The sequence below is a fragment of the Lynx rufus genome, unplaced genomic scaffold, assembly GCF_022079265.1.
Source record: "Lynx rufus isolate CCGP_SWC_20201006 ecotype Redwood Valley unplaced genomic scaffold, mLynRuf1.p SCAF_3, whole genome shotgun sequence".
NCBI lineage: Eukaryota > Metazoa > Chordata > Mammalia > Carnivora > Felidae > Lynx > Lynx rufus.
The window spans coordinates 57,658,969-57,683,511 of record NW_025814845.1 but is presented as its reverse complement, the minus strand read 5'-3'; the positions used below and the strand labels follow the sequence as shown (position 1 = coordinate 57,683,511).

The window sequence follows — 24,543 nt, the reverse complement described above, 5'->3', positions numbered from 1 at the left end:
GGAAAACTTCCACTCCTCCTCTGAAAGGCTGCACTTGGCTTTGCGGCCTCCAAACTGTGCTGAAATTAGAACAATTCAAAGTTCACGGAAGCCTCTTAACAGCTCTTTTAAAAGAGCTTGTGAAATGAGGATTATGACTGCAAGGTAAGGTGCTGGGGGCCTTTCAAGACTCACAGAGATACAGTGGTTGCAATTAGGAGCAGTTGAAACACTGACCTTTAAATTTAATTTGCCCCTTTCAAAAAAATGGGAAAAGAGACAAAATAGAGTTGATTTCTCTCTGAGACGACTCTTTCTTGCTCCCGCAGAGTTTAATGCAGGAAACTGTAGGTTTGACCTTTTTCAGAGTTTCTTTCCTAACCCTAGGCAGTTGGATCTCCTCCAAATCCGTGATTTACTGGATATATTTATGTATCGCCTCTCTCCAGAGATAAATCAGGCAGTTCCCCAAGTCAAGTGCCGTTCTCAAAAAAATGGCAAGCGATAGAGTGACCCGCTGCCCCTCTAAGTGGCTGCTGGCCGTCTAGCTCTCGAAGCCCCGATCCTCAAATGGGGCTCTCAAGGTCATCGTACCTTGTTCACAAGAGGGCAGCCCCTGCGACCAGAGCTGGGATTAGCAGGTGATTTTCCCCCTGCTGGGCTCTTGAGGGCAGCTGGGCAAAGGGGCCCTTCTGAGGGTTGGTCCTGCTCCATATGAGGTAGAATAGGTCGTACTTCAATATCTGGACCACTTATGAACTATTCTGCCACCCGCTGGCTCTCCTCACAGGGTGCCAGCCAAGGGAGCAAGGGTCCTCTAAAAGTCGATCTCTATCAGGCCCCGAGCCTAGGAGGTCTTGTGTGGCAAGCCTGCTCTGCCCCCCACAGCAGCTACCTTCCAAAGCAGCGAAGCAACGGGGAACCTCATCCTGGGAAGTTCCGCACCTCGGGGCATCATGGTTCCAGCATAATGGGTTGCTGAGCCAACATTAGCACAACTTTTATGGTAACTGAAAAGGCTTGATTTCCTCCTGGTGAAAACAAATGTCACTTCCCCCAGAGTTCTGTTTAAACCAAACTGGAATTTCCCTTCTCCTCCTACTTAGTCTTTTTTCAAGGAGGGGCAGGGAGAGAGAAAAGGAGGAAGGTGTGGCCGGCCAGGGAAGGCTTTGCCCATTGAGGAAGGTATGGGCACTTGTGGGCAGGGTGCTGTGAGTGGGGGATGGGGAGGAGGCTGGCATTTCACTTCCTCCTTACTGGGGTTTGCCAGTTACCGACTGGGTGTGACTCATGCTGTAAAGCCCTGGAGCCAGAAGGAATTAGAGAGAATTGGAGGAAACTTATCTGTATATTTTACAAGCTGAGACGCAAGAATATTCCACTGTGCTAGCACATTCCACTGTGCCAACATGTTCGGCCTGACCAGAGGGTTGCTGAAGATCCACGCAAAGCCTCCTTGAAAACTGGGCCTCTCTGGAGGCTGGGATTTCTCAGGGTGCCATTTTGCCACTTTCACAACAACTCAGAACAAAAATAAACAAGCTAAAGGACAACCATAGTTGTCTCTGCACGCAGGTTACTTTGGGCCAGTACGTGCCCAGAGCCTTACAGCCATCAGGTCACTTAAGTCTCTTTAGGAGATGAGTGGAATTATCCCCACTTTACGGATGAGAAAGTTAGGGCTCAGGGAAATGAAGAGCCTGGTTCAGATCTTACAGTCTGATAAATGGTTACGCTAACATCTGAACCCGGACTATTTCATCGCATGCTTTGTATTTGTAATCACTAATATACACGTTACGTCCACTGGCCCTTCTCTTAGCTTGGCCAGCTCCTTCTCTTTCCTCATGACCTAACTAAATATCAACCCTTCCGAGCGGCTTTCTTGACACCCCCACACGAATTACCACGTTACTGTGGGTTCTCAACTCTTCGTGTCCGCTTCTTTCAAATGCTGTGTGTTGCGTTTATAAGCTTCCCCAGGCAGGTTCTAACCATATTCATCTCTTCCTCTTCTTCCTGCCCTCTCAACCCCAGATGCAGTCTCTAGTCCATAGTGGGTACTTGACTCATTTATTTAATGCTGAATGACGAAATGTAATGTTGGCAAAAAAAGAGAGAGAGAGAGAGAACTGGCAGTTTTGGAGCCCCATCACTGTGCTGAGAAAGTTCCCAAGCAGCAGGTTTTCCGTCTACCCATCTTGGAATCCCCTGCCCCAGGTCTTACCTGATTATCTACATGAATGACTCTATAGCCATGGTCCAACCCCTGCATCATGAGCTTATGAGTGCCCATGGAGGACGGAGCTGGAGGAGTTATTTGGGGAACAGCCATCCAAACAGAGTCAGATGACATCCTTGAAGTAGGCAGAGCAAGCTCCCAGAAGGCTATGCTCCTGGTCAGACCTGGCACTCCAGGAGGCAGGCTGTTCTGGAGGTCATCACTTGCCCTGCTTTGAGTCTGTTCTGTGCCCTGTGCTGTCCTGGAATAAACTATGGCATCATTTTAAGGGGTCTTTCTCCTCACACCTGGTACTCACGCAACAGGCATGTCCCTTTCTTGATCACACTCCTACTGGTCCTTCACAGACATAGAAGTCTTCATACTCTGAAGGGACTCCGCTCCTATCCCAACTAACCCCTCGCCCCACTTGACCTAAAGAGGCCCACCTGTCTTAAATGTTCCTCTGGGGACTTTTCTTGTTGAAGGATTGTCTCTTTTCCCCACTTTAAACTTGGAAGAAATGTTTCATATGAAATATTCAGCAGGATACTTGTCAATCCTATGGAGGATGGGAATATTAGGATATGGCAGGGCAAACCCGAACAACCTCTCTAAGAGCCTTCCCAGGCTCTTTAAAGGAGCTGCCATCGCTCTGAGAGCGCAGGAGGTGACAACGGGCAACTCTTGGGTGACGAAGGTGAGCTGTCCGCAGGCGACTCCTGAACAATGTTTTCCTTGGAAATGCAACAACCGGCTTATTTAGACTGCACTCGTAAGTATTTTGACCAACTTCCTGGGTATGTGTGTGCACGTCTGATCTATTTTGAGAAGTCTGTAACAGACCTTTGGCTGTTTTTCAATATTCTTGCTCTTTTCTTTCCTCTTCCTGGTCCAGAGGGTAGGTAAGACATGGAGAAGAGGAGCAGGTGACCACTTCAGAGTGTGGCGGCCTCTCCAGTCAGGGTCACCAGAGGAAAGGAACATCTTTTCTCAAAGGAATTCTTCCTCTATAAACACAGGTGTCTGCGCATGTGCTGGAGGAGGGGTGTGGGTAGCGAGTGGGGGAGAGGCTGCAGTGCAAGACCTCCGTGTGTGCCCGATTATACTAGGAAAAGTTCCTCCAGCAATAGTCTCCTATCATACCTCTATCCTCCCAACAACAACGATTAACAGTAATGAACAACACTAAAAGTGATCGTGACTGACACTTTCTTGTTATTGGCTCTGGGCCGGGCACTGTTCCATGAGCTTCACTTACTCGAATTCATGTCATTCTCGTCAGAACTTCGTAAGGCAGGTGCTCTCGTTATTTTCTTCTTACAGATGGGGAAACCAAGGCACAGAGAAACTAAGGGCGGGGAGGCACAGAGTTGATCATTAGAATTGCTGGGACCCCAGCACAGGTTGCGGAGTCCATGTTGCTTGGGGCTGGGCTCTCCTGACACCCCGGGCTGCAGCAGTTAAGTGTGAGTCCACCTGGGGGTTAACTGGTGGCCCTGGCACCTCCTCTGCCTGCTGTTGCTGTCCGGGAACCAGGTCCTAACTCACGGCTGTGTGGCGTTTTGCGTCCTCCTGTAGGTACTGGTGAAGTTGGTCAAAGCTCTGCAATTCAGAATACTTGTAGGCAGGACTAGTTAGAAGCAGACAATAGTCACAGAACAGCGACCTAATAAGGCCATGTCCTTCGTTTCTAGCATGTGTCGGGGTCCAGAAGAATCGCCAAGATCACTGCCCAGTGCTATTCACCGCAGCATACCAAGTCACCAGGGGTAGCTGGCAACTGCAATTCACGCTGGTGTGTGTGTGTGTGTGAGTGTGTGTGTGTGTGGGCACGCCTGTGTGTGTAGGATGTACTATGGGGGAGAGAAGGGAAAAAGAAAATCTCAGTTTTTGGATACTCTCACCCAAGTGGGTCCTAATTTTACCATTACTGAAGGTCACTTGGACTTCGGACCTTGAATTCTGCTTGGATTTCACTTCTGTTTTTTTCCCCCGTTCACTCTGTCCCACAACAGGGGAAGCTAAGCTTATCTCACTCTGATCCCAAATCAATCCTGTGAGTTTCTCCTGAATGAGCTGCATGGGTTCCTCTGAGCTAAGGCAGTTGCCGGATGTGGAGAAACAACAGGCAGGGCTGTGAGGTTTCACTTCCCAGTTGCAGAGACATGTGTCAGGCTTGGGAACCACACTGGGAAGCGTAGGATTGGATGGATAGGCAGGTAGGTAGTTATGGGGGGAGGTGTATGGTACCGAACTCTGTATTTCTGTCTCTAACTTGGGGATGTCTATAAAAATTGGAACCTTGGGGAGACATGGGAATGAGGCTGTTCTTTGAAGGATGGACAGGACTCGAATAGACAGTGATGAAGGTTTGAGTCTGGGGCCAGGTAGAGGGAGAATAGACACCTAACATTTCTAGGCTGGACATTTAGCACTGAGTCTGGAGACAGAAGCACCTCAACTGGTGTCCTTAAGTAAAAAATGGCACATTCCTTGTCCTCTCCATTTCATAGGAATATTGAGATGGGGGCGCTTTGTAAATCAGCACAAATGAAGGGGACTGTTGCGATCTTTGCAGAGCCCAGCCCCTTGACTTTAGGGTTCAGGAGTCCTAAGTACTGAGGGATTCACTGAGTAACTTACCCAAGGTCACCCAATTTACAGTGGTGACAAAACCAAAGTCACACTCTACATAAAAGGATATAATGGAAATTAATAGGGATCATGAAATGGTTGGTATTTGGGACCAAATCATGGAGTATTCTCAAAGTCAGACATGGTGTTTGGGGACACTGTGACAGTATGGGGAATGGGGACCATGGAAGTGTTTTGGGCAGAGGGATGATTTGCAATAACCTTCTCAAAAATCCAGTCTTCTCTTAGAACTCATCCCCAATGACGTCTGTTCATCTTGAGCCCTCTTTTTCTAGATATTTGCCCTTTTACTTAGCATGGCACCATTTTTTAAAGTTTATTTATTTATTTTGAGAGAAAGAGAGAGCACAAGTTGGGGAGGAACAGAGTGAGAGGGAGAGAGAGAGAATCCCAAGCAAGCTCCACACTGTCAGTGCAGAGCCCAACCCGGGGCTTGAACCCACAAACCGTGAGATCATGACCTGAACCGAAATCAAGAGTTGGACGCTTCACTGACTGAGCCACCCAAGTGCCCCCAGCATGGCACCATTTAATAAACTTATTCTAGTATACAGCTAATACTGACACGTGTGGTTATGGGTAGTTATGCACACACACACAAGATAAAGACGAGATACGGTATTATACTAATGGTTTTATGTGAGCACGTTCTTTCTGCTCTCCCTAGACTGAAAATCCCTTAAAGCCAGAGATACCAAATACATTTCTTTATTTGTCTAGGCCCAAAGTAAGAAATTCATAAAATATACAATTGCTTCTGAAAGCGTAGCTGTTTTTAAAATTGGACTTTATTAGCAGCTACGATGCAAATATGGAGCTCCCTTATAAGGCATACAGCTTGCGCACAAATATGCTACAGAAATGTTTTTCATTAGCAAAACCTAAATTTGCCTCTGTAAGTTACTCCTGCTCCCCCATGCCCCCAAACCTTTAAGTCATTAAATTATTGCTTACCCATTTCTTCAGAATGGCGGGGGGTAAACTTTATCAAATTTAGTCAAATATGACCGCAACTGGCATCTTTTATTTCACATTTCTACTCTTATTTAAATGCTAGTTAATGAGCAGAATTGCTTAATGGGCAGATGTGGGATTCAAATTTCGGGGCAGGATCCTGAATACTTATCTTTTTCTTCTTCTGGTAATCAGAAGACCTGGTTTGGGGCCTGGTTTCACTTTCATCTAAATATTTTACCTACTTGGGTAGCATATAAAGATGTATACTGGAAATACTAATCTCTTCAAAGATGTATATTGGAAATGTCAGTATCAGGCAAATGCTTATTTCCTCTTCCTCAGTTCCCATTCATGTGAGCACATCAGCTGTACTTCAAGGATGCAGGGAGCACAGGTTTGCAATGAATACAAGTAGGCACGGTCCCTGGTTATCATGGTTTTAAGGTTTTGTCATTTCGGGGCACCAGGGTGGCTCTGTTGGTGAAGTGTCTGACTCTTGATTTTGTCTCAGGTCATGATCTCACGGTTTGTGAGTTCAAGCCCTGCACTGGGCTCCGTGCTGACTGGGCAGAGCCTGCTTGGGATTCTCTCTCCCTCTCTCTCTGCCCCTCCCCTGCTTGTGCTCTCTAAACAAACAAGCAAACAAACAACATGTAAAAATTCTCCATTTCACTTAACATTTGACAGTCTTTCCCAATGCAAATGAAGCCTCTTTCCCACCAGGAATTTCTTCGGGCTATGTGTTCAGGTCCCCTGATCCCAACCCCCCCATTCGACATTTGTAATGTGAGCTAGCTTGGGTTTCTACGAACAGCAAACAGTGCTCCCCAGCCCCTTTGCCCATGGCCAGTTTTGCAGCCTCCAGTCAACGTGAGGGGGCATTCTTCTCACTTGGCACTCCCTAGACTAAAGGAGCCCTGGGGAATGAGAACGCCCTCCTGAAACGTGGGTGAGCCCTCCGTCTGAACTGTATTACAGAGTCTCCCCCAGGACTGCTCTGAGTTCAGTCTTGGCGCGGCAACCGTTCTCAGGGGACATCTGTAGTATTATGCTAAGAACAGTAATAACAACAGAAAGGAAACCAAAGTCATAGCTGCCATCATTTACCGTGGCTACCCTGTGCCAGGCCCTGAGCTGGGCACAGCGGGGGAGTATCTCCACTTTGGTAGTTAGGAACTGGAGGCTCCAAAAGAAGTTACCAAAAACCTGCTCCACTAGTTAGTGGGAAGGAACGGGATTCAAGCTTTAAAGCTGCATCTCCCAAACCTATGCTCTTCTAGTTTCTGTCATCAGAAGACCCGGCATACAGACCTGCCTTATAGATGCACCCACGAGCTGAGTAACCGTGGGCAAGCCACTTTACCCCTCCCTGTCTGTGTTCATGACCTCATTTGTGTCTCTGTCTCTACTTGTAAACCGAGGATTCTTTCAATCATTCACACAGCTGCTGTTTACTGTTTACGATGTGTCAAACTTTGATGAAACACACCCTGCCTCTCAGCGCCTCTCTACAAATTAAATCGTTCATTTCAAATGCTTTGTCCATCACGAAGTGCAACACAAAAGTTTCACGGGCTCTGGGCACCTTCTATCCATAAAACTCTAAAGCCAGTAAGGAACTTTGGTTCCATAGGAGATGTGAGCCAACCTGGCTATTTTAGAAATGACCGCAGATCTCAAATTCAGGGTTTGCTTCCAGTGAGGTCATGACCAATGGAATAATGCAATTTTACCATTCAATGGAAATTCTAAAAGGGTTCACTGAATCTAACCTCTTCATTTTACAGAATGGAAGGTGATAGAAATTAAGGGATTTGGTTGAGATCAGACTCCATCAGTTGCAGAGCTGGGACGAGATACCTTTTGATTTCTGGTTTGCATTCTTTTAAATTCTCTAATTCTGGGACTCATCCCAAGTGAAGCTTTAAAGCACTGATAGCTGAGACAACAGATAGGGATAAGATCCTGGCCTCTACTTCACAGCCGTGTTTCCGAAAATCAAACATCTCCATACCGCTGTCATGATTTTTGTCCTGTCCACATCACCTATGCTATAATTTTCTGAACACACGTCTTTAAGTCATTATTTTTCTTTAGATACTTACTATACAGATAGCTTCACCCTAAACAGTAATAGCTATGGAGTCATGAATTCAACATGCTGTTTTATTCTTTTCTCAAATTCACATGAAGACAAAAACCAGTCTTTATTAGGACAAAAAGGGTTCGCCGCCTTGCATGCTATCCACCCAGAGTAGGGACCACACTCTGGGAACATAGCTCCCAGGAACATCAGTTTCTCAAAGGGGTTGGGAGAGGAGATGCTGGGCTGGGGGGGGGGGAGGTGAGGCACCGGCCCTCAGGGCCCCGAAAGAGGCCAAAAAGAACAGAGGGCAGAGAGCTGGGGCCAGCAGCATCTGCCCTGTCAACTCCTGTCCCTGCCCCTGGGAATGCAGCAGCTTTATGAATACTGCTTCTTGGTGAAGGCCCAAGTTGGTGGAAATGTGACGTAGGAGTGACAACTGTCTCACCCTGCCTCACCCACTCCCAGGAGCAGTGCAGACACGAGGGAGGACTTCACTTCTGGGTCCATCAAGCTAAGCCCTATGTCTGCCCCTTCACATGCGCTATGCCAGTTTCTGCCCTTCTCAGCTCTCTCCTGCAGGACAAATTTGCAGTGCCTGGCTTTATAGCCTAGCATAATTAGTTTTAAATTACTTTATACAAGGTATATAATTCAGCCTAGACTGAATTATAAATTCTTTACAAAAATGTTTTTTAATGTTTATTTATTTTTGAGGAGTGGGGGGAGAGGCAGAGAGAGAGGGAGACATAGAATCTAAAGCAGGCTCTAGGCTCTGAGCTGTCAGCACAGAGCCCGATGCGGGGCTTGAACTCATAAACTGTGAGATCGTGACCTGAGCCAGAGTCGGACGCTTAACCCAGGCACCCCTGGACTGAGTTATAACTTCTAATGAGCTAAGAGAACTACAACTTGCCATGGGGTGGGGAGGGGGGGATTTCAGCTCAGATTCCTGGGGCAGAGGGAAGGCGGGCAGGGTCGGAGAACAGAGAATCCCCTCTATGGTTTGCCCCGGATGAAGGAAAATTCTCTCTCCTCTTCTGAAAATTCTGATCTCTAAGTGTGAGCGGGTCAGCTGTGTCATGTCAGGTCACCTAATTCCTTGACTGGGGGACAGATATTTCTATTCAGGAGTCAAGTCAGAAAGAGGAAAAGAAATCCCTAAATCACTCTGCTACCCGAGTATCCTTAATGCAATTCGCGTTGAAATTATGGAAAAGAATTCCCTGGGGTTCTTTCAGGTGGGAACAACTAACTACATGGCAGTGGGGAGGAGGAGGAGTGTGGGGGCTGAGAAGTCAGCCTTTTGTGGCCCCTGACTTTCAACAGTAAGGGACCAGGTTGAGAATCTCAACTCGGAAGTCATCCCTTTGTGAATTCCACGGAGGGGGCGAATAATGGATGGCACTGCTTGCTTAAAAGCTGTCACTTATCTCCATGGACTCCATGGATGGGGAGGTTTTTGTTATTGTTCCTTCAGTATTTCAATGAGGACAATGAGGCATGACCATGGATAAATCCATTCTGGGTAAAATAAACCAGAAAAGTTGGCCTAGGCTCTTTTTGAGACTCACCCAGTCTGCAAGGCAAGGCTCAGGGTCCTTTGGGGTTCACCACACTTCCACACTGGTGTTCCCTTGAGGACATAAGCAAGAAGGAAGGGAGGAACCTCTCAGAGCCCGAGATAGAGACCTAACCCTATTTGCCAAGCGGTGTGCAAATGTCTGACTTTTATCATGGAATATGGGTGGAGAGCAGAGTTACAGTTTCAGGACACCTGTTCCAATACTTACCTTGGCCAATGGCAGTGACACTAGTGTAATTAATGCAGCCCAAGGACTCAGGGATCTCTGCAGAACCATTAATTAATTTAGCCTTGCCTCCATGTATTTAGTCACCTAGGCCAGGTAGAAATCTGCTTTTGGATATTATTATTTTACCAAATTTTAATTTTTCCCAGACTCAGGCCCCCAAGGTTTTAGCGTTAAAAACTTTGGAAAGAAAATAATTTCCGGGGCGCCTGGGTGCCTCAGTTGGTTAAGTGTCTGACTTTGGCTCAGGTCATGATCTCACGGTTCCTGAGTTCAAGCCCTGCAGCAGGTTCTGTGCTGACAGCTCAGAGCCTGGAGCCTGCTTCAAATTCTGTGTCTCCTCCTCTCTCTGCCCCTCCCCTGCTTGTGCTCTCTCTCTCTCAAAAATATATAAACATTAAAAAAATAAAGGAAAATAATTTCTAAACTTTGATGCCAGTAAAGAGGAGTGAAACCCTAGCTCCTAACTGGCCACACTCAGGGGCCAGTGGGTCCTTGGCAAAATCCTAGCTCGGCTTTTGTATCCCCGTCTCCCCGCAAGATTTCTTTTCTCCCCGCTAGAAATCTCCAGTTGTTGGAGATTTCTCTACCCTTTCCCTCTGCGTTTCCCAAGTTCCACAAAAGAGTTACTATTTCAAATGTGAACCTAGTTATTTCTCCTTTACACGATCTTTTGATTATCCTTTTCTGTACTGTGTTATAGATGGGTACTTAAATGGATCCTTATTACCTAATACTTACAGTAATAATCCTTTTGGGAGTCTTAAAGTGTTTTACAAACATTCCATTTTTTTCAAGTTGAGAAAATCAAAGTCTAGAAGAGTCAGACTCTTGTTGGTATCCACACAGAGAGCTGGAAACCCACTGTAATAATAATAATAACAGCTAACATTTACTTAGTGTGAACTGTGCAAAAGACACTTTATATATACTTGTCTCAGTTAATGCTAGTAAGCACCCTATAAGGCAAGTACTGCAATTCTGTTGTCCTTGTTTCATAGATGAGGAAAACGTGATACTCAACGACAAACCAACTTGTGCACGTCTCCTCTCCAACGAGTGGCGTCGGTGGAATCTGAACCAGGCAGTCTCTCACCAAAGTTTGTAATTCTTACCCCTCTTAGAGCCTGTCTTCAAAGTGACCCCACAATTTCTCCAAACAGAAATACGGCAAAGTGTTTTTGATGGCCCACCTCCATGGACTCACTGAGATTTTATGATTTTAACCTAAATTCACCTTCAGTTTTGAGACTGTGGTTCCCCCCCCCCCCAAAGGTTGGGAGTCTGATGATAAAGGGAAGGTACCGTGACATAAGATGCTGGTTCTCACTGGCCAATATTTTCCTTTCGTGAGACCGGAGAAACAAGGCATGCTGAGGGCAATATCAATTAAGCATCCAGTATGCGTTCTAGAACACGCTGGGGTGGGATTTTTACATTCTTATCTGATAAAGATGATGGATTGGTGCTGATCCGTTTTCACTTTCCTGTTATTATTTTATGATGAAAAAGACATGATCTTTGCAGTGCAAAGATTACGGTAAAGGGTCTGGATATAGAACTGGTTCTATTCCAACCAGTTTCCCCAGTGAGACAGTAAGCCACAGATTCATTAATGATATCAGCTGTGCTTATAAGCTAAATCCCACTCTTTCAGTGAAGCATTTCCAGAATCACTTTAGTCATATACGACTGGTGAAATTATTTGAAACAGAAAGTAAGAAAGTGTTCCATGGAGACAGAAACTCTCCAAATGTAATGAAAGGTGATGCTAAGACAATTAAAATACGGGATGGAGTTGCACCCCTAACAGGTAACAACATAAATGGTAACTAGCTGGTTTCATTACCTTGACATGTATTTTTTAAAGGATATTTTGGAAATATCTCAAAACCAGATTAAGGTTTAGGTAGTAAAAAGTAAACCAAAGGAGAAATAAAAGTCATAGAGACAAGAATGCAGAATAATTTTTACCTAAAATGAAATCTGATCTTTGGAGTTCCTTTGGGCAATTTACTTGGAGTTAACAAACTTTGAGGTTTAGCCTAAGCTTCAAAAATTGGGCACAAAATAAAAAAAAGAAATGTGACTGAGGGTTTTACAGCAATCCATAATCTCATCAGCTCTGAAGTCCATCGGAACCAAAGGCAGGAGGCAGTCAGCAGGTTAGGAAGGCGGTGTGGTGGGAAGGGGCAGTGGGAACCCACAGTGGCAGCACAGAGCCCTTTAGGTCGTCTATAATGATGGCAATGTATTACAGGGGTATCTGTGTGCATGGGAGTTATGAACTAAATGTTTATGCCCAACCCCCAACTCATATGTTGAAATCCTACCCCCGGTATGATAGTATCTGGAGGTGGGGCCTTTGGGAAGTGACTAGGTCATGAGGTGGAGCCCTCGTGAACGGGATTAGTGCCCTTATAAAAGAGTCCCCAGAGAGCTCTTATGCCCCTTCTGCCACATGAGGGCACAGTGAGAAGATAGCCATGTGTCAACCAAGAAGTAGGAGGTCTCATCAGACACTGAATCTGCAGGTGATTTGATCCTGGATATCCCAGCCTCCAGAACTGTGAGAAATAAATTGTTTAAGCCACCCAGCCTGTGGTATTTTTGTCCTACTAGCTTGAACTGATTAAGACAGTACGTGAAAGTGTTTTTCTTCATCCTCAATCCAAAGGTCAGGGTTTACGAGGCTAAGAAAATACGTGGATTTATTATCTGAAGTTTGATATTTAGTCATTAAACTATACACTGTTGGGTGCTAGGAATTTCTTTGTGAGCCCAAACAGACAAGGCCCCACCCATAGTTACCTGGAAATGCAGGGTAAACGATGAACAAAGAGCCACAAGCATAAATGTGAAGAAGAGATACAACTGAACTGTGACAGTGTAACTGGAAGACCAGAGCTAGACTGGGGGGCCCAAGAGAGACTTCCTGAACAGGTGATCTGAGCCGCTGAGACCCCAGGAATGAGTCAGAATTAACTGGTGAAGGGATGTGTTTTGGGTTCCCAGGAGAAGGTGTGTCAAGAGGGAGATGAGCACGTTCATGAAACGGACAGATGTCAGCGTGGGAGGGGCAGAGAGCAAGGAGTAGGGGGTGGGATGAGGCAGGGATGGCAGGGCTCTGTGGCCTTATGGATTCCATCCTAAGGGCAGTGGGATGTCCCAGAGGGGCTGGGATGCAGGGAGGAGCGAGGGGCGTGTGACCTGATCAGATGTGTGTGTGATCCTCACTCTGGCTGCTCTTTGGTGGATGGGCAGGATGGGGAGATGGGTGCAGGGGAGCACAAAGAGGGGCCATGGTGGTGGGATTATGGGAGCTCGGACATGAGAGCAAGAATGAAGTGAAGCAGACGCATTTGGCAGCTACGAAGATTTCGAAATCAACAGTGTTCGGTACTGAGAGGACACAGGGAGCAAAGAAGAACAACCTGAAAAGATGGTGGCACCTGTAAGTAAGTAAGTAAGTAAGTAAATAAATAAATAAATATATTCTTCCATCTTTTTAAGGACCTAATTCTTTCTCAAATCTATACTCATCGTTATGAGTTAATCATGGAGTAAGGAGCTGTCGCGTAGAGCTAAAAGTCCCCTGCAGGTATGGATGTAGAGATGTCTAGATGCCCATGCCTGCCGAGTACCCTTTATTTAAGGGTATTTATTAGCACAGTTTGTACTGAATAAAGACGGGGGTTCAGACAAGCAATTTAAAGTTCGAAGGCCTGCGGCACCTGGGTGGCTCAGTCGGTTAAGCGCCTGACTCTTGATTTAGGCTCAGGTCATGATCTCGTGGTTCGTGAGCTCTAGCCCCGTGGCAGGCTCTGTGCTGACAGCGTGGAGCTTGCTTGGGATTCTTTGTCTCCCTCTCCCTCTCTGCCCTTCTCCTGCTCACTCTCTCTCTCTCTAAATAAATGAACATTAAAAAAAAAAATAAAGTTCAAAGGCCTTCATCGATTTTCACAATGATATGTCCTCTTTGTAACGGGAAGTATAAGATAGCATAAAGAAGGCCAGTGGATGCTTGGATTTTATAGACAAAAGAGAATATCCCTTTGCATCAAGCAAAGTGTAATTTTAAAGTTTTCATTTGCATAAATTGAAGACATTTTGAATATAACTTGGAGCGTGATGTCAGTTAATCTCTCAAGCATTTGCTGAACACCAAATCGTGCACGACACCGTTCAATTTAGTTTATGGGTCAAAACATATCATAGTCATGGTTTCCGCCCTTTTAGAGTTCTGATTTAGTAACACAAGAGGATCCAAATTTAACATATCGTGCATCTCTTTCTTTCTTAAAAACAAAACAGAAACAAACAACAGAACTCATTTGCCCTGCAGAGCTGCTTTGGGATGGCCGCGACTACCACCTGCCTCTCCTTCCATCAGGCAGCCCCACCACCCCTTGGACTCGGCTGGCCGCACTCCGTCCACGGGGCTTATTTCCACAGTGGTGCTGGAGGCCACCAGTCCTCCCCTGACTTTTCACTTCTGTGATTTCAGGTAGGATGGGTCTAGTGGAATAAACTCTTGACTCAGGGCCAGTTAGAACTGAATGGCAATCCTGGTCTGGGTGCTCAAGTGAAAACTTGAGTAAGTTGCTGAATCTCTTTGGGTGAACAGATACCATCGAGATCACATCAATGGAATGTTCTGAACATCACACAAGGGGCTTACCTGTGTCAACTGCTAGCCTGACTCTTAGGACACGTATATTCTCAGTCAGCTTCATATGAATATGGATCTCATTCTTCTGCATCGGACAATTGTAATACACAATTTCATGGCATGATAAGCCAAAAGGACCTGAAAGATTGTCTCTCTTATATTTAGTTTATAGCTAAGAACCCTTAAAGTCAAAGTAGTTAAGTGACATGGTTTATCAGTGGCAACAGCAAACTGGAAACCAGGTAGAAACTGGTCTTTGTGTTTCTAGCACTGAACTTCCTGCAACTTAACCATACATGTTCCTGACAACTGAATATTCTTAAAATATAATTCTCAGCATTTTCTTCTCCTGATCAAAAGCTCTTGATGACTCTTAATCGTCTGGCAAGTAAAGTAAACCACCTTATCCTGCTACTCAGGGTCCTCTAACACTTGTTCTGAAATCTTGTTTCCTGCTTCTGCGAGTTTCCTCTCCATGCAGTCTGGGATCCACTAAACTAGGTTACTTGCCATGTTGTGTTCATGCTACATTGTAAGCTCCATGAGAACAGTGATGTCTCGTTCATGGCCAAATCCCCAGTACCTAGTCAGATGCCTGACTCATAGTTAAAGCTCAATGAAAGTTTGTTGAAAATGGTGGACATTCTTCATTACAATAAATGTAACAGCAACAGAAATAAGAATAGCAACAGTAAAATGGCAATAATAATAATGATGATAAATCATAGTAAAATAATAATCAGACATTGACTGGACCATTGGTCCATAGTCACTAAGCTATAAATTTCTTTTTTTAAAGTTTATTTTATTTATTTTGGGGGGGGGTGGGGCACAGAAAGAGGGAGAGAATCCCAAGCAGGCTCTGCATCCTCCGCGCGGAGCTGGGATGGGGGTCGATCCCACAGACCGTGAGATCGTGACCCGAGCTGAAATCAAGAGTTTGATGCTGAACTGACCGAGTCACCCAGGCGCCCCTAAGCTGTAAATTTCTTAATTAAACCTTATAATAATCCAGTCATGTGGATACTGTTCTTATCCTATTGATGACATGACCAATGCTCAGGGAGATGAAACAACTTCTCTGGTGTTGGTTGACTGACTCTGTCATTCACATGTTCAACAAATGTTACTGAGGGGCTACCCTGTGTCAGGCTCTGTTCTAGGGATTGGGGATGCAGCCTACATATTCCTCTTCGTGAACAAGCTCTTTGCTTTCAGGGAGCTGACATTCTAATGGCAGAAAACACACACCCACTCACTAAATAAATGAGATAGAAAGTGGTAAGAGATCGTGAAGGGATGACGGTTTCATAAAGGGCTAAGGGTAAAGGCTCACTGAGGGGATGACAGTCGAGGTCTTGAGTGATGGAAAGGAGTGAGCTGTGAAAGACCTAGAGGTTTTTAAAATATCTCAGGCAAAGGGAACAGCAAGTACAAAGGACCTGAGGTAAGAGTGTCTCTGGTATGTTCCAGAAAACGGTAAGGCTGCCGGTGTGTCTGCAGGTGAAGGTGGAAGAAGAGAGCAGAAAGACCGCACAGATTAGATCACGTGAACACTGCAGGCGCCTCACAAACTTGGCTTTGGCTCTGATTCAGAAGGTAAGCAACAGGAGAGTCAGAGCCGGGGAGTGACAGGTTCTATCCTGGGTTCTAAAAGGATCTCTCTGGCAAGGATGTAGCTAGTGGGGATCAATTACAGGAATATTAAAATCGTGTCTGTGACCGAAGGCAGAGGAGCCTGGGTTCTGATGGGCTGCATGAGGAGTCTCTGAGGAAAGGAGTCCAGGATTAGCCCAAGGTTTCTGGAAGGTGAGGGAGGAGCAGGTCAGGGGCTGAGGATTTCAGGACCTTACCACATACACATTCAGTGCAAGACGCCTACGAGCCACGCACGTGGAAATACGAGTTAGCTGACAGCTGGATGTACACGTCTTTAGTTCACTGAAATGAAACAGGGATAGAACTTTCTGTCTCAAAGTTATCAGCATGTGGATGGCATGGTGAGTCCTGTGGTGGGATGAGATCATCTCAGGAATGAGTGTGGAGAGGTCAGCAGAGAGGAGGGCAGGACTGGCCCTGGGGTTGCTCTGGTGTGGGAGGGGGTGAGAGGCAGGGACTTTGGAGGAGTGGTCAGCGAGGCAGGTGAAGGAATGAGAGATGTGTCCTCGACGTCAGATGGAGACTGCGCTTTAAAGACCAGGGCAGTGACCATCCCTGTCAAATGCTGTGGAAAGGTCAGGTCAAACCAGGCCTCAACCCCTAGACTCGGCAGACTCGGAGGGCATTGGAAAACTCACCAGGAGCAATTCTGGGGCTTGCAGCTGCTGGGTAGATCCTGAACTACTTTGCCACTGCTTCCCTACTTTGCACGCAGGTGCTTGGATCTCCCTTGCCCTGTCTCTCTTTAGGTCCAAATTCCCTTCCTCTCCTAGGACCCCGCTCCTGTGCCCCCTCCGTCACAGAACCTTCCCTGATCCCCTAGTCAAATTGCACTGCCGTGGCATTTACCTTGTTTTAGCATTATTCATTGGTGACTGTATCTAGATATTTGTTGAATGGATGAGTTCCTGGGCCAATAAAAATATGCCATGTGAACTTCATGCAGAATAAGACAAAATGCTAAACAAAAGTGTGGTATTATTACTGCCACAATTAGGGCAGCTCACGCATCTGAACACGAACACCCCCAAACGGTAACCTGCCAGCAGGGTCTCTGGGTGCTGCTGGGCCTGCGGGGCTGGGGGAGGAGGGAGTGCAGAGACACCGGCTGTTGAAAGAAGACTTGATTGTGGTTTTAAGGATCTGGGCTCTGGGCCCAGCTCTGCCACTGGGTGGTGTGACCTTGGGTGAGGCCCTCCAAACTTCTGGGACATAATTTCTTCACCTTTGAAACGAACGAACAGATTGTACCCCATCTGCTCAAAGATCCTTCCACACACTTCAGTTGATACTCAGGTTAGAAAGTAATGTGGTCACTCTAATGGTATTAAGAGTTACTTGCGCCCTTTCTCTCTACTCAAACTGCAAAGATTCAAAGACAGGTCTCCCATGTCTCTGCCTCAAGCACAGTATACTGGTGGATGCAGAGGAAATGTTTTTTGATTTAATAGATCACAAGAATAAATCCTTTCTGGTCTATGAAACGTACACTGGCCCGATCTCTCTTCACCCTGCCACCCATCTCTCTTCTCAAATCGGTCCCTCCTTCCTTCCTTAATTCACCTCGGAGTTGCTACTGGGTGTAATATTCCCTAGAGCTATAAAGGTTCATGACCCAGCTCTGTCACTAATTTTGCACGTCTTGACTCTGTTGGCTTAGAGTTGAGGACATCGAGACACAGGTTCTACAACACAGGCCAGAGCACTGGAACTGGATGGTCTCAGATAATCCAGCCCACGGAACTAGGGTACTTGTAGAAAGTGGTAGGTTGTGTCTGATTCGGGAGATTTATGCATGGCAGGCTCAGAATCTGTGCTCAGGAATCTTAATCCACCATGTCTGAGTATCCCGGAGGGGACAGAACGTGGAGAGAGGGCCATCAGCCAGAAAGCCGAAGACACGGCGTCACGGGGGTGGTGTCGTGGCCTGAACTAGGAAAGAGAGAAGAGACGAAGGCCACTTCGAGCCAGTACTTTGCTGGCACCTTTGACAGGGACAGTCCTTCAGATACTGAGTCAACACCCACCCTGTTCCAGGAACTGGGTCCGTGTTACAGAGGTCACCTGCAGGCTGGGAGCACAGCATCCTACAACACCACACCGAAAGGCACTGTGGTGAGTGCTGGCCGGAGGTGTGAACAGGGTGCCAATGGGGATGGGGGCTGCACAGACGAATCAGCCTTTCAACTAGGTGTGCCACTCTCTACTGTACCCTTCCCCACTTTGCTCTCTGATGGGCCCTCCGGGAGGCTGACCTGTATGGACGACATCCATGGGCTTCCCCGTTCTTGGCTTCTGGCTGTATATCTAAGGGAAGGGAGACGGGGAGGGCAGAAGGTTTATTTATTTCACTCTCAGGGCTAGCTGTGTCTCTCTCAACCAAGAGTCGGTGCTTCTGTCAAGGTGGTCTGTTCTACAAGACTCTCCTTCTGGGTTCTGGTGACTGTTCCCTCCTCCAAGGCCTGACTCACGACAGCTCTGCTATTATGCTCCCCTGTGGTTACCTTGGACCTTCGTAATTAATTCCTTTACCCCCGTTTGACTGCCTCGCTGTCTCTTTTGGGACTCTCGCGGATATATTAGGCCTTCGGCATCAGAACGCGTAATTCTTCGGGACGTCATCCCCTAGTAAACTCATCTTCCGTGAGGAATCATGTCTTGTTAATCTTAGCCCTCTCTCCCCACCTCCACTGCTTACTGGAGTTTCTGTTCGTAGAGGTTTTCATCGTTAAATGGGAGTTCAAGTCTCCTCGGTCACAGCCATTCCTTTGACTCCAGCTGGTCATGTGTGGCTCTATTCTGAATACTCCCAGGGCAGCCCACAGCTCTGGCAGGACTGTCCCAGCGAAGGGGCCACAGAGCCATTTCCCCCTTCACCTTCTGGCTGCTCTCACCTTATTGTTTCTTGCTCAGGAGGCCAAACGCTCCCACTAAAGCCTATTCCTGCTCAATACCCTCAAGTTTACCATCTTTACGTCAATGTCACACACATGGGACCTTCGAAGAGACCCTAAATCTCCCTCCACTGTAATTTCCGAGATTGGAAAATCAAGATAAAAATAATACTGACTTCACAGGGCTGCTGGGAGAGTAAAAACAAATCCAATGCCCTGTAAAATTTATTGTCTTTCCCATGAACTCTAGCAGTGACTATAAAGAATCAGCCAAGTTCTCTACACACACCCCCCCGCCCCCTCCCTACTTTGCTTTACTGGTTTCCATGAAGTAAGCACTTCGTTAACACACTGAGAAAAATACTAATAACTGACACGTCCTGAGCACTTACTGAGTAAGCACTTCACAGGCATCGCATAGAATCTCCCCAAGGATCATGTACGATAGAACCCCTTGTGTCCCCATTTTACAGATGAGGAAAAATAAGGGCACAAAAAGATGAAGTCACGTGCCCAAGGTCAGGAGCCAGAACTAAAACCTAGGAAGCGTGCCCAAAAGCCACACTGGTACCCCCTTTGCTTATACTGTCTCATCTGCTGCCATTGTCTGTGACATCTGTGAAGATAAACTGTAAAGACTGGCTGTAATAATGACATATCCTGTAGAAATTATCACGTGACTAAAGGCAAAGTTTGCACTTCTGTGGACATTCTTGTGAATTCAGCTCAGGCACTGCACCCCCAAATTCAAATGTAACCTACTGTGCTGGGTTAGCGGAACCGCATTCTTAACATCTCCGTGGTCTAGTGACTGAGACTCACCTGAACTTAGAGCATGCTCCACTTCCTGCATGATCACCCCGGGGGAGGCAGTGGTCTCGACGTCGATCAGCATACAGGTCACTTTGGCCGGCACCGTCGCTTGGGACGTCGTCTCCGTGGGCACGGGCTCTGCTGTGGCATGCGAGGTGGGTGTGTGTTCAGAGCTGTGCTCTTCTGCTGGGGACTCTGATGTGGCTGGGGCTCCTGTGGGCTTGAGGCTGGTCTCAGCAGAGCTGTGATTGGTGCTGGCAGAGGAGGCAGACGAAACCTCGGGGGGTGAGGTTGACAGGGGTGGAGGTGATGAGGCTGCAGCCTGAGGGGAGGGGAGTGCGGGAGACTCCGTGGGGGACTCAGCGGGGGACTGAGCTGGGGTCTCAGAGGGGGACTGCGACCCTGTGGGTGGCACGCTTGCCTTGGGAGTGCCTGAGCTGTGTTCTGAGGGCGTGGGTGTTAAGTGCAGCCCCCCGCTTGTTGGGGAGGGTTCTGTGTTCTTGCGTTCCCAGTGAGAGGCCGGGAGGCTGGTGTCCTCCTCTCTGGGCTCTACGGAAACGTTCTTGGGGAGTGTAGGTGTTGGAGCCGAGGTCGTAACTGGGAAGACGGATGTGCCAGTGGTCGGGGAGGCAGGGGGGCTTTGCGGAGAGCTTGTCCAGATGTCCGTCAACGAGATGTTTGTCGGAAGAGAAAGAGGCAAGGGGCCTGATGTAGGCAGGCTCTGGACCCTCAGCCCTGTGGAAAAGCCAGTACAAACGTGGTGAATGCGTGAAAACCCGGGAGGCAAGGCTGCTTTATAGCACGTTCACAGATCTTTCTCATTTTGCATTGCGCCTCCCCAATTGTGCAGGTGACTTTTAAATATTTTCTTCCCGCTAACCGCTCCCTCCTCCCTTTGTGACTTATCAGTAGGAACCAGCCCGAAGGCTCCGTAAGAATAATTAGTGGGTCAGGCAACACGAGCCTGGCCAACACACTGAATGAACCCATCTCATCTCCTGCTTGCTTAGAAGTGCGCCCTTAAAATAGTGAGACTCTCTGAGGAACTGACCTTTATGGGGATTTGTCCAGAATGCTGAGGGGCTGGTTCCCCAATGCCTGCAGTGATACCCAGGGTATGTGCTGAGGGTGGGGAAGGCGTGGTTGGTGAGGGCACAGCTGGAGGAGCTTACTGATTGGCTAGTCCCTCTGAGGGGAGCTCACTGATTGGCTGTTCCCTGTCCCAGGATTGTGGGCTCTGCATTTATGCACAGGGATGCTGGTGCTATGGGCTTGCCGGCTGGCATGAGTCAAGATGTGGACACATCCCTTGTGAAGGAGGAAAGGGGGGGAAATCCCAGAATAAAAGCTGAGAGGAGGAATTTGAGGTTTGGAAATATCATCTGAGACTGGAACCCAGTTGTTTCAAATTCTAGCTGGGGTCTTTACAATCGTACCATCTTGCAAAATGTTCTCCTTCACATTTTGTAAAATTTAGAATTAGTTTTTTCTTCCTTCCTCCCTCCATTTACACATTCCATTTAATTAACTAATTCTTTCATTCAAGTACTTAATAAATGGCTTCTAAGTGCTATCACTCTGCTAGTACTGGGTTTTGATTTTTTTTTTTAATTTTAATGTTTATTTTTGAGAGAGAGAGATAGACCATGAATAGAGGATGGGCAGAGAGAGAGGGAGACACAGAATCTGAAGCAGGCTCTAGGCTCTGAGCTGCCAGCACAGAGCCTGATGTGGGGCTCAAACTCAGGAACTACAAGATTGTGACCTGAGCTGAAGAAGGTCGCTTAACTGACTGAACCACTCAGGCACCCCTTGATTTCGCTTTTTATGTAAACCATCTTTTGATTGACTCCCATGCCCCTTATCATCCCCCCAATTAGCTTTTCCCCTAGTCGTTGGCACCCTCTCTCACTCAGCTGCTCGCTTAAAAACCGAGTCAACCTTAAGTCAAAACCTTAAGTCATCTCTTTCCCTCATACTGCACCATCAAATTCATTGGCAAATTATAATGGCCCAACCTTGAAAACATCCCAACTTAATCACTTTTCACCACCTCCCCCATTATCTCAACATCACCTGAGCCACCAGTCACTTGCTAGACTATTGCCATAGTCTCTTCATTGGTCTTCTGCTTTCCAGATTTTCTCCCTTTCAGTTACTTTTCACATAGCAGCCAGCATATTTTAAAGTGATCAATCAGATCATGTTCGTTAACTGGTCAAAACCCTCCAAAGCCATCTATCTGCTGCACCTAGAACAAAATCCCAAACTAATCCCCCATTGTCTCCCCATGCTCTCTTCATCATTCCAGTTGGTCTCTACTCAAATGGCCACCTCCTTCTCAGAGGAGCCTTTCCAGATGATCCTAACTATAATCATTCCTACTCCAGCTAGCTCCTTGCTTATTTTTTAAAAGATTACTTTTTTAATTGTTAAAATATACATAACATTTACCATTTCCACCATCTTTAAGGGTACAGTTCAGTGGCATTAAGTACCTTCCCATTATTGTTCAACCATCACCACTAACCCATCTCCAGAACTTTCTTATCTTTCCAAACTGAAACTCTGCACCATTAAATAATAGTACTCTCCTTTCTTCCCTCTCCCCAGTCCTGGAAACCACTATTCTACTTTCTGTCTCTATGAATTTGATTGCTCTAGGTAATGCAAGCAAGTAGAATCATATTATAATTGTCCTTTTATGATGGGCTTATTTCATTTAGCATAATGTCTTCATGGTTCACTCATAGTGTAGCAGGTGTCATAATTTCCTTTCTTTAAAAAAATGTTTATTTTTGAGAGAGAGGGAGAGAGAGAGAGAGAGAGCACACGTGCACAAGCAGGGGAGGGGGCAGAGAGAGGGGAACAGAAGATCTGCTGTGTTGACAGCAGAGACCCCCGATGAAGGGCTCCAACTCATGAACTGCAAGATCATGACCTGAGCCAAAGTCAGATGCTTAACCAACTGAGCCACCCAAGAGTTTCCTTCCCAGAAAATTCCACCCAGAATTTCCTTCCTTTTTAAGGCTGAATAATATTCCATTGTATATACAGACCACATTGTATTCATCCATGCATTCATTGATGGACTTCGATGGGTTGCTTCTACCTTTTGGCTACCGTGAATAATGCTATGAATCTGAGTGTACAAATATCCATTTGAGACCCTGCCTTCAATTCTTCATACACCCAGAAGTGGATGTGGTGGGTCATATAGTAATTGTATGCTTGATTGCTTGAGGAACCACCATACCCTTTGGTCATTTTTGTGTTTCATAAAATAAAATAGTTTCTTCCTGAAATCATTTTATTTATTTATTTATTTATTTATTTCTCTCTCTCTCTTCTATCAGAATATAAGTTCCATGAGGATATAGGGACATGATCTTATTCATTGCTGTTTGCCTCAGACGGTGGCTAGGTCATAGTAAGTGCTCAGTATGTACTTGTAGAAGGAAGGGAGGAAGGGAGGAAAATGAATTAACTTAAGAACTTCATTCAAAAATACCCCAGAATCTCTCTATTCTCTTCTATATATCCCTTAGTATGGCCACACCCATCATAGCTACCTCAGCAATGGCTGCCTACCGGGTGTAACATGAGGGAAGGAACCATGCTTTGAAAGTCAGCCTCACTCTATGTCACTCTCCCATGACATATACCTATCCTGGATGTCATGTTAGGTCTCCAGCTATTTAACCCTCCATACTCTGAGGAGATTTCCTTGGGGGTAGCATATAGGTAATGGTCAACCATGATCAAAATTCATAAGGAATAAAACATGGGCCAGATTCCAGCACAGAGGAAGGGGGGAAAAGATGTATATGGATGCATTCAGGCACTTGGGATAAAACTGCTTACTTCTTCATTCTTGTGCATAGTAGCCTCAGCAACTGATGAAAAGTTGTGCTACAGAATCTATCCTGAAAACATAATTTTCTCATGCTTAACCAAATTTAACATTTGGATTGTTATCAAAGCACTTGGTTTTATCTTACAGAAAAGGAGTTGGTCAAGACCGTAAACCACACGAGGGCTACTGTCCTAGGAAACAGGAGGGCAGACCTCCTAAGTTAGCCACATAATAGTCCATGTTGCTAGGGCGAACTTTTGGCAGTTCTGAAGTGTCAATGGTTTCAGGATGGATACAGATCAAGAGATCTTTCAAATATGGACAAAACAACAGTTGGGACAAAGATTATTAAAACACTAGACCTTCATATGTGACCTTTGCAGCTTACTAGCTCTGCCTCCTGGTAGCTCCCATGGCTCATTATTCTGTGGCCACAAAACAAAAATGGCAATGTTTACTGTTGACAGTATCACTGAACAGACTGGCAGAGGGAGGCAGAAACAGTCTCAGTCTGGTAGGCGAGTCAGAATCTTTGGAAACCTGGGATAAAGTAGGAATAAGTCATATACAAAGAAACACTCATTCATTCATTCATTCATTCTTTCATTGAGTAGCTTCTACGTCTATAGCTTTGTCCTCAGGGAGTTCAATATCCAGCAGGATGGAAACGACACCTGACTTCCTGAAATATGATGTGGTAAGTGCCTAGCTGAAGCAAAAGCAGGTTAGAGTGGGACCCCTGAAGTACAATGAATCCAATCTGTATAGGGACCATGGAATGCAAAAATATACAAATGTCATTTTCAGAGGACATTTAGAGAAGTCACAGAAGAGATGACATTTGAGTTGGTTCTGAAAGGATGACAACACACAAGGTGCCACTTAAGGTATGTGATGTTCAGGGTGACACTTGCATTGTCATTTCCAGTGGAGCTAAAAG

General features: G+C 46.2%; 1 protein-coding gene across 1 annotated transcript in view; it reads right to left on the bottom strand.

Annotated features, from left to right (window-relative positions):
• PARM1 (prostate androgen-regulated mucin-like protein 1) overlaps positions 1 to 24,543 on the bottom strand; it is a 106,813-nt gene that overhangs the window by 15,473 nt on the left and 66,797 nt on the right. Inside the window, exon 2 of the mRNA XM_047091077.1 lies at positions 19,757 to 20,482. Within this exon, the coding sequence (XP_046947033.1) occupies positions 19,757 to 20,482 (726 nt within the window). The remainder of the gene's footprint in view (positions 1 to 19,756; positions 20,483 to 24,543) is intronic.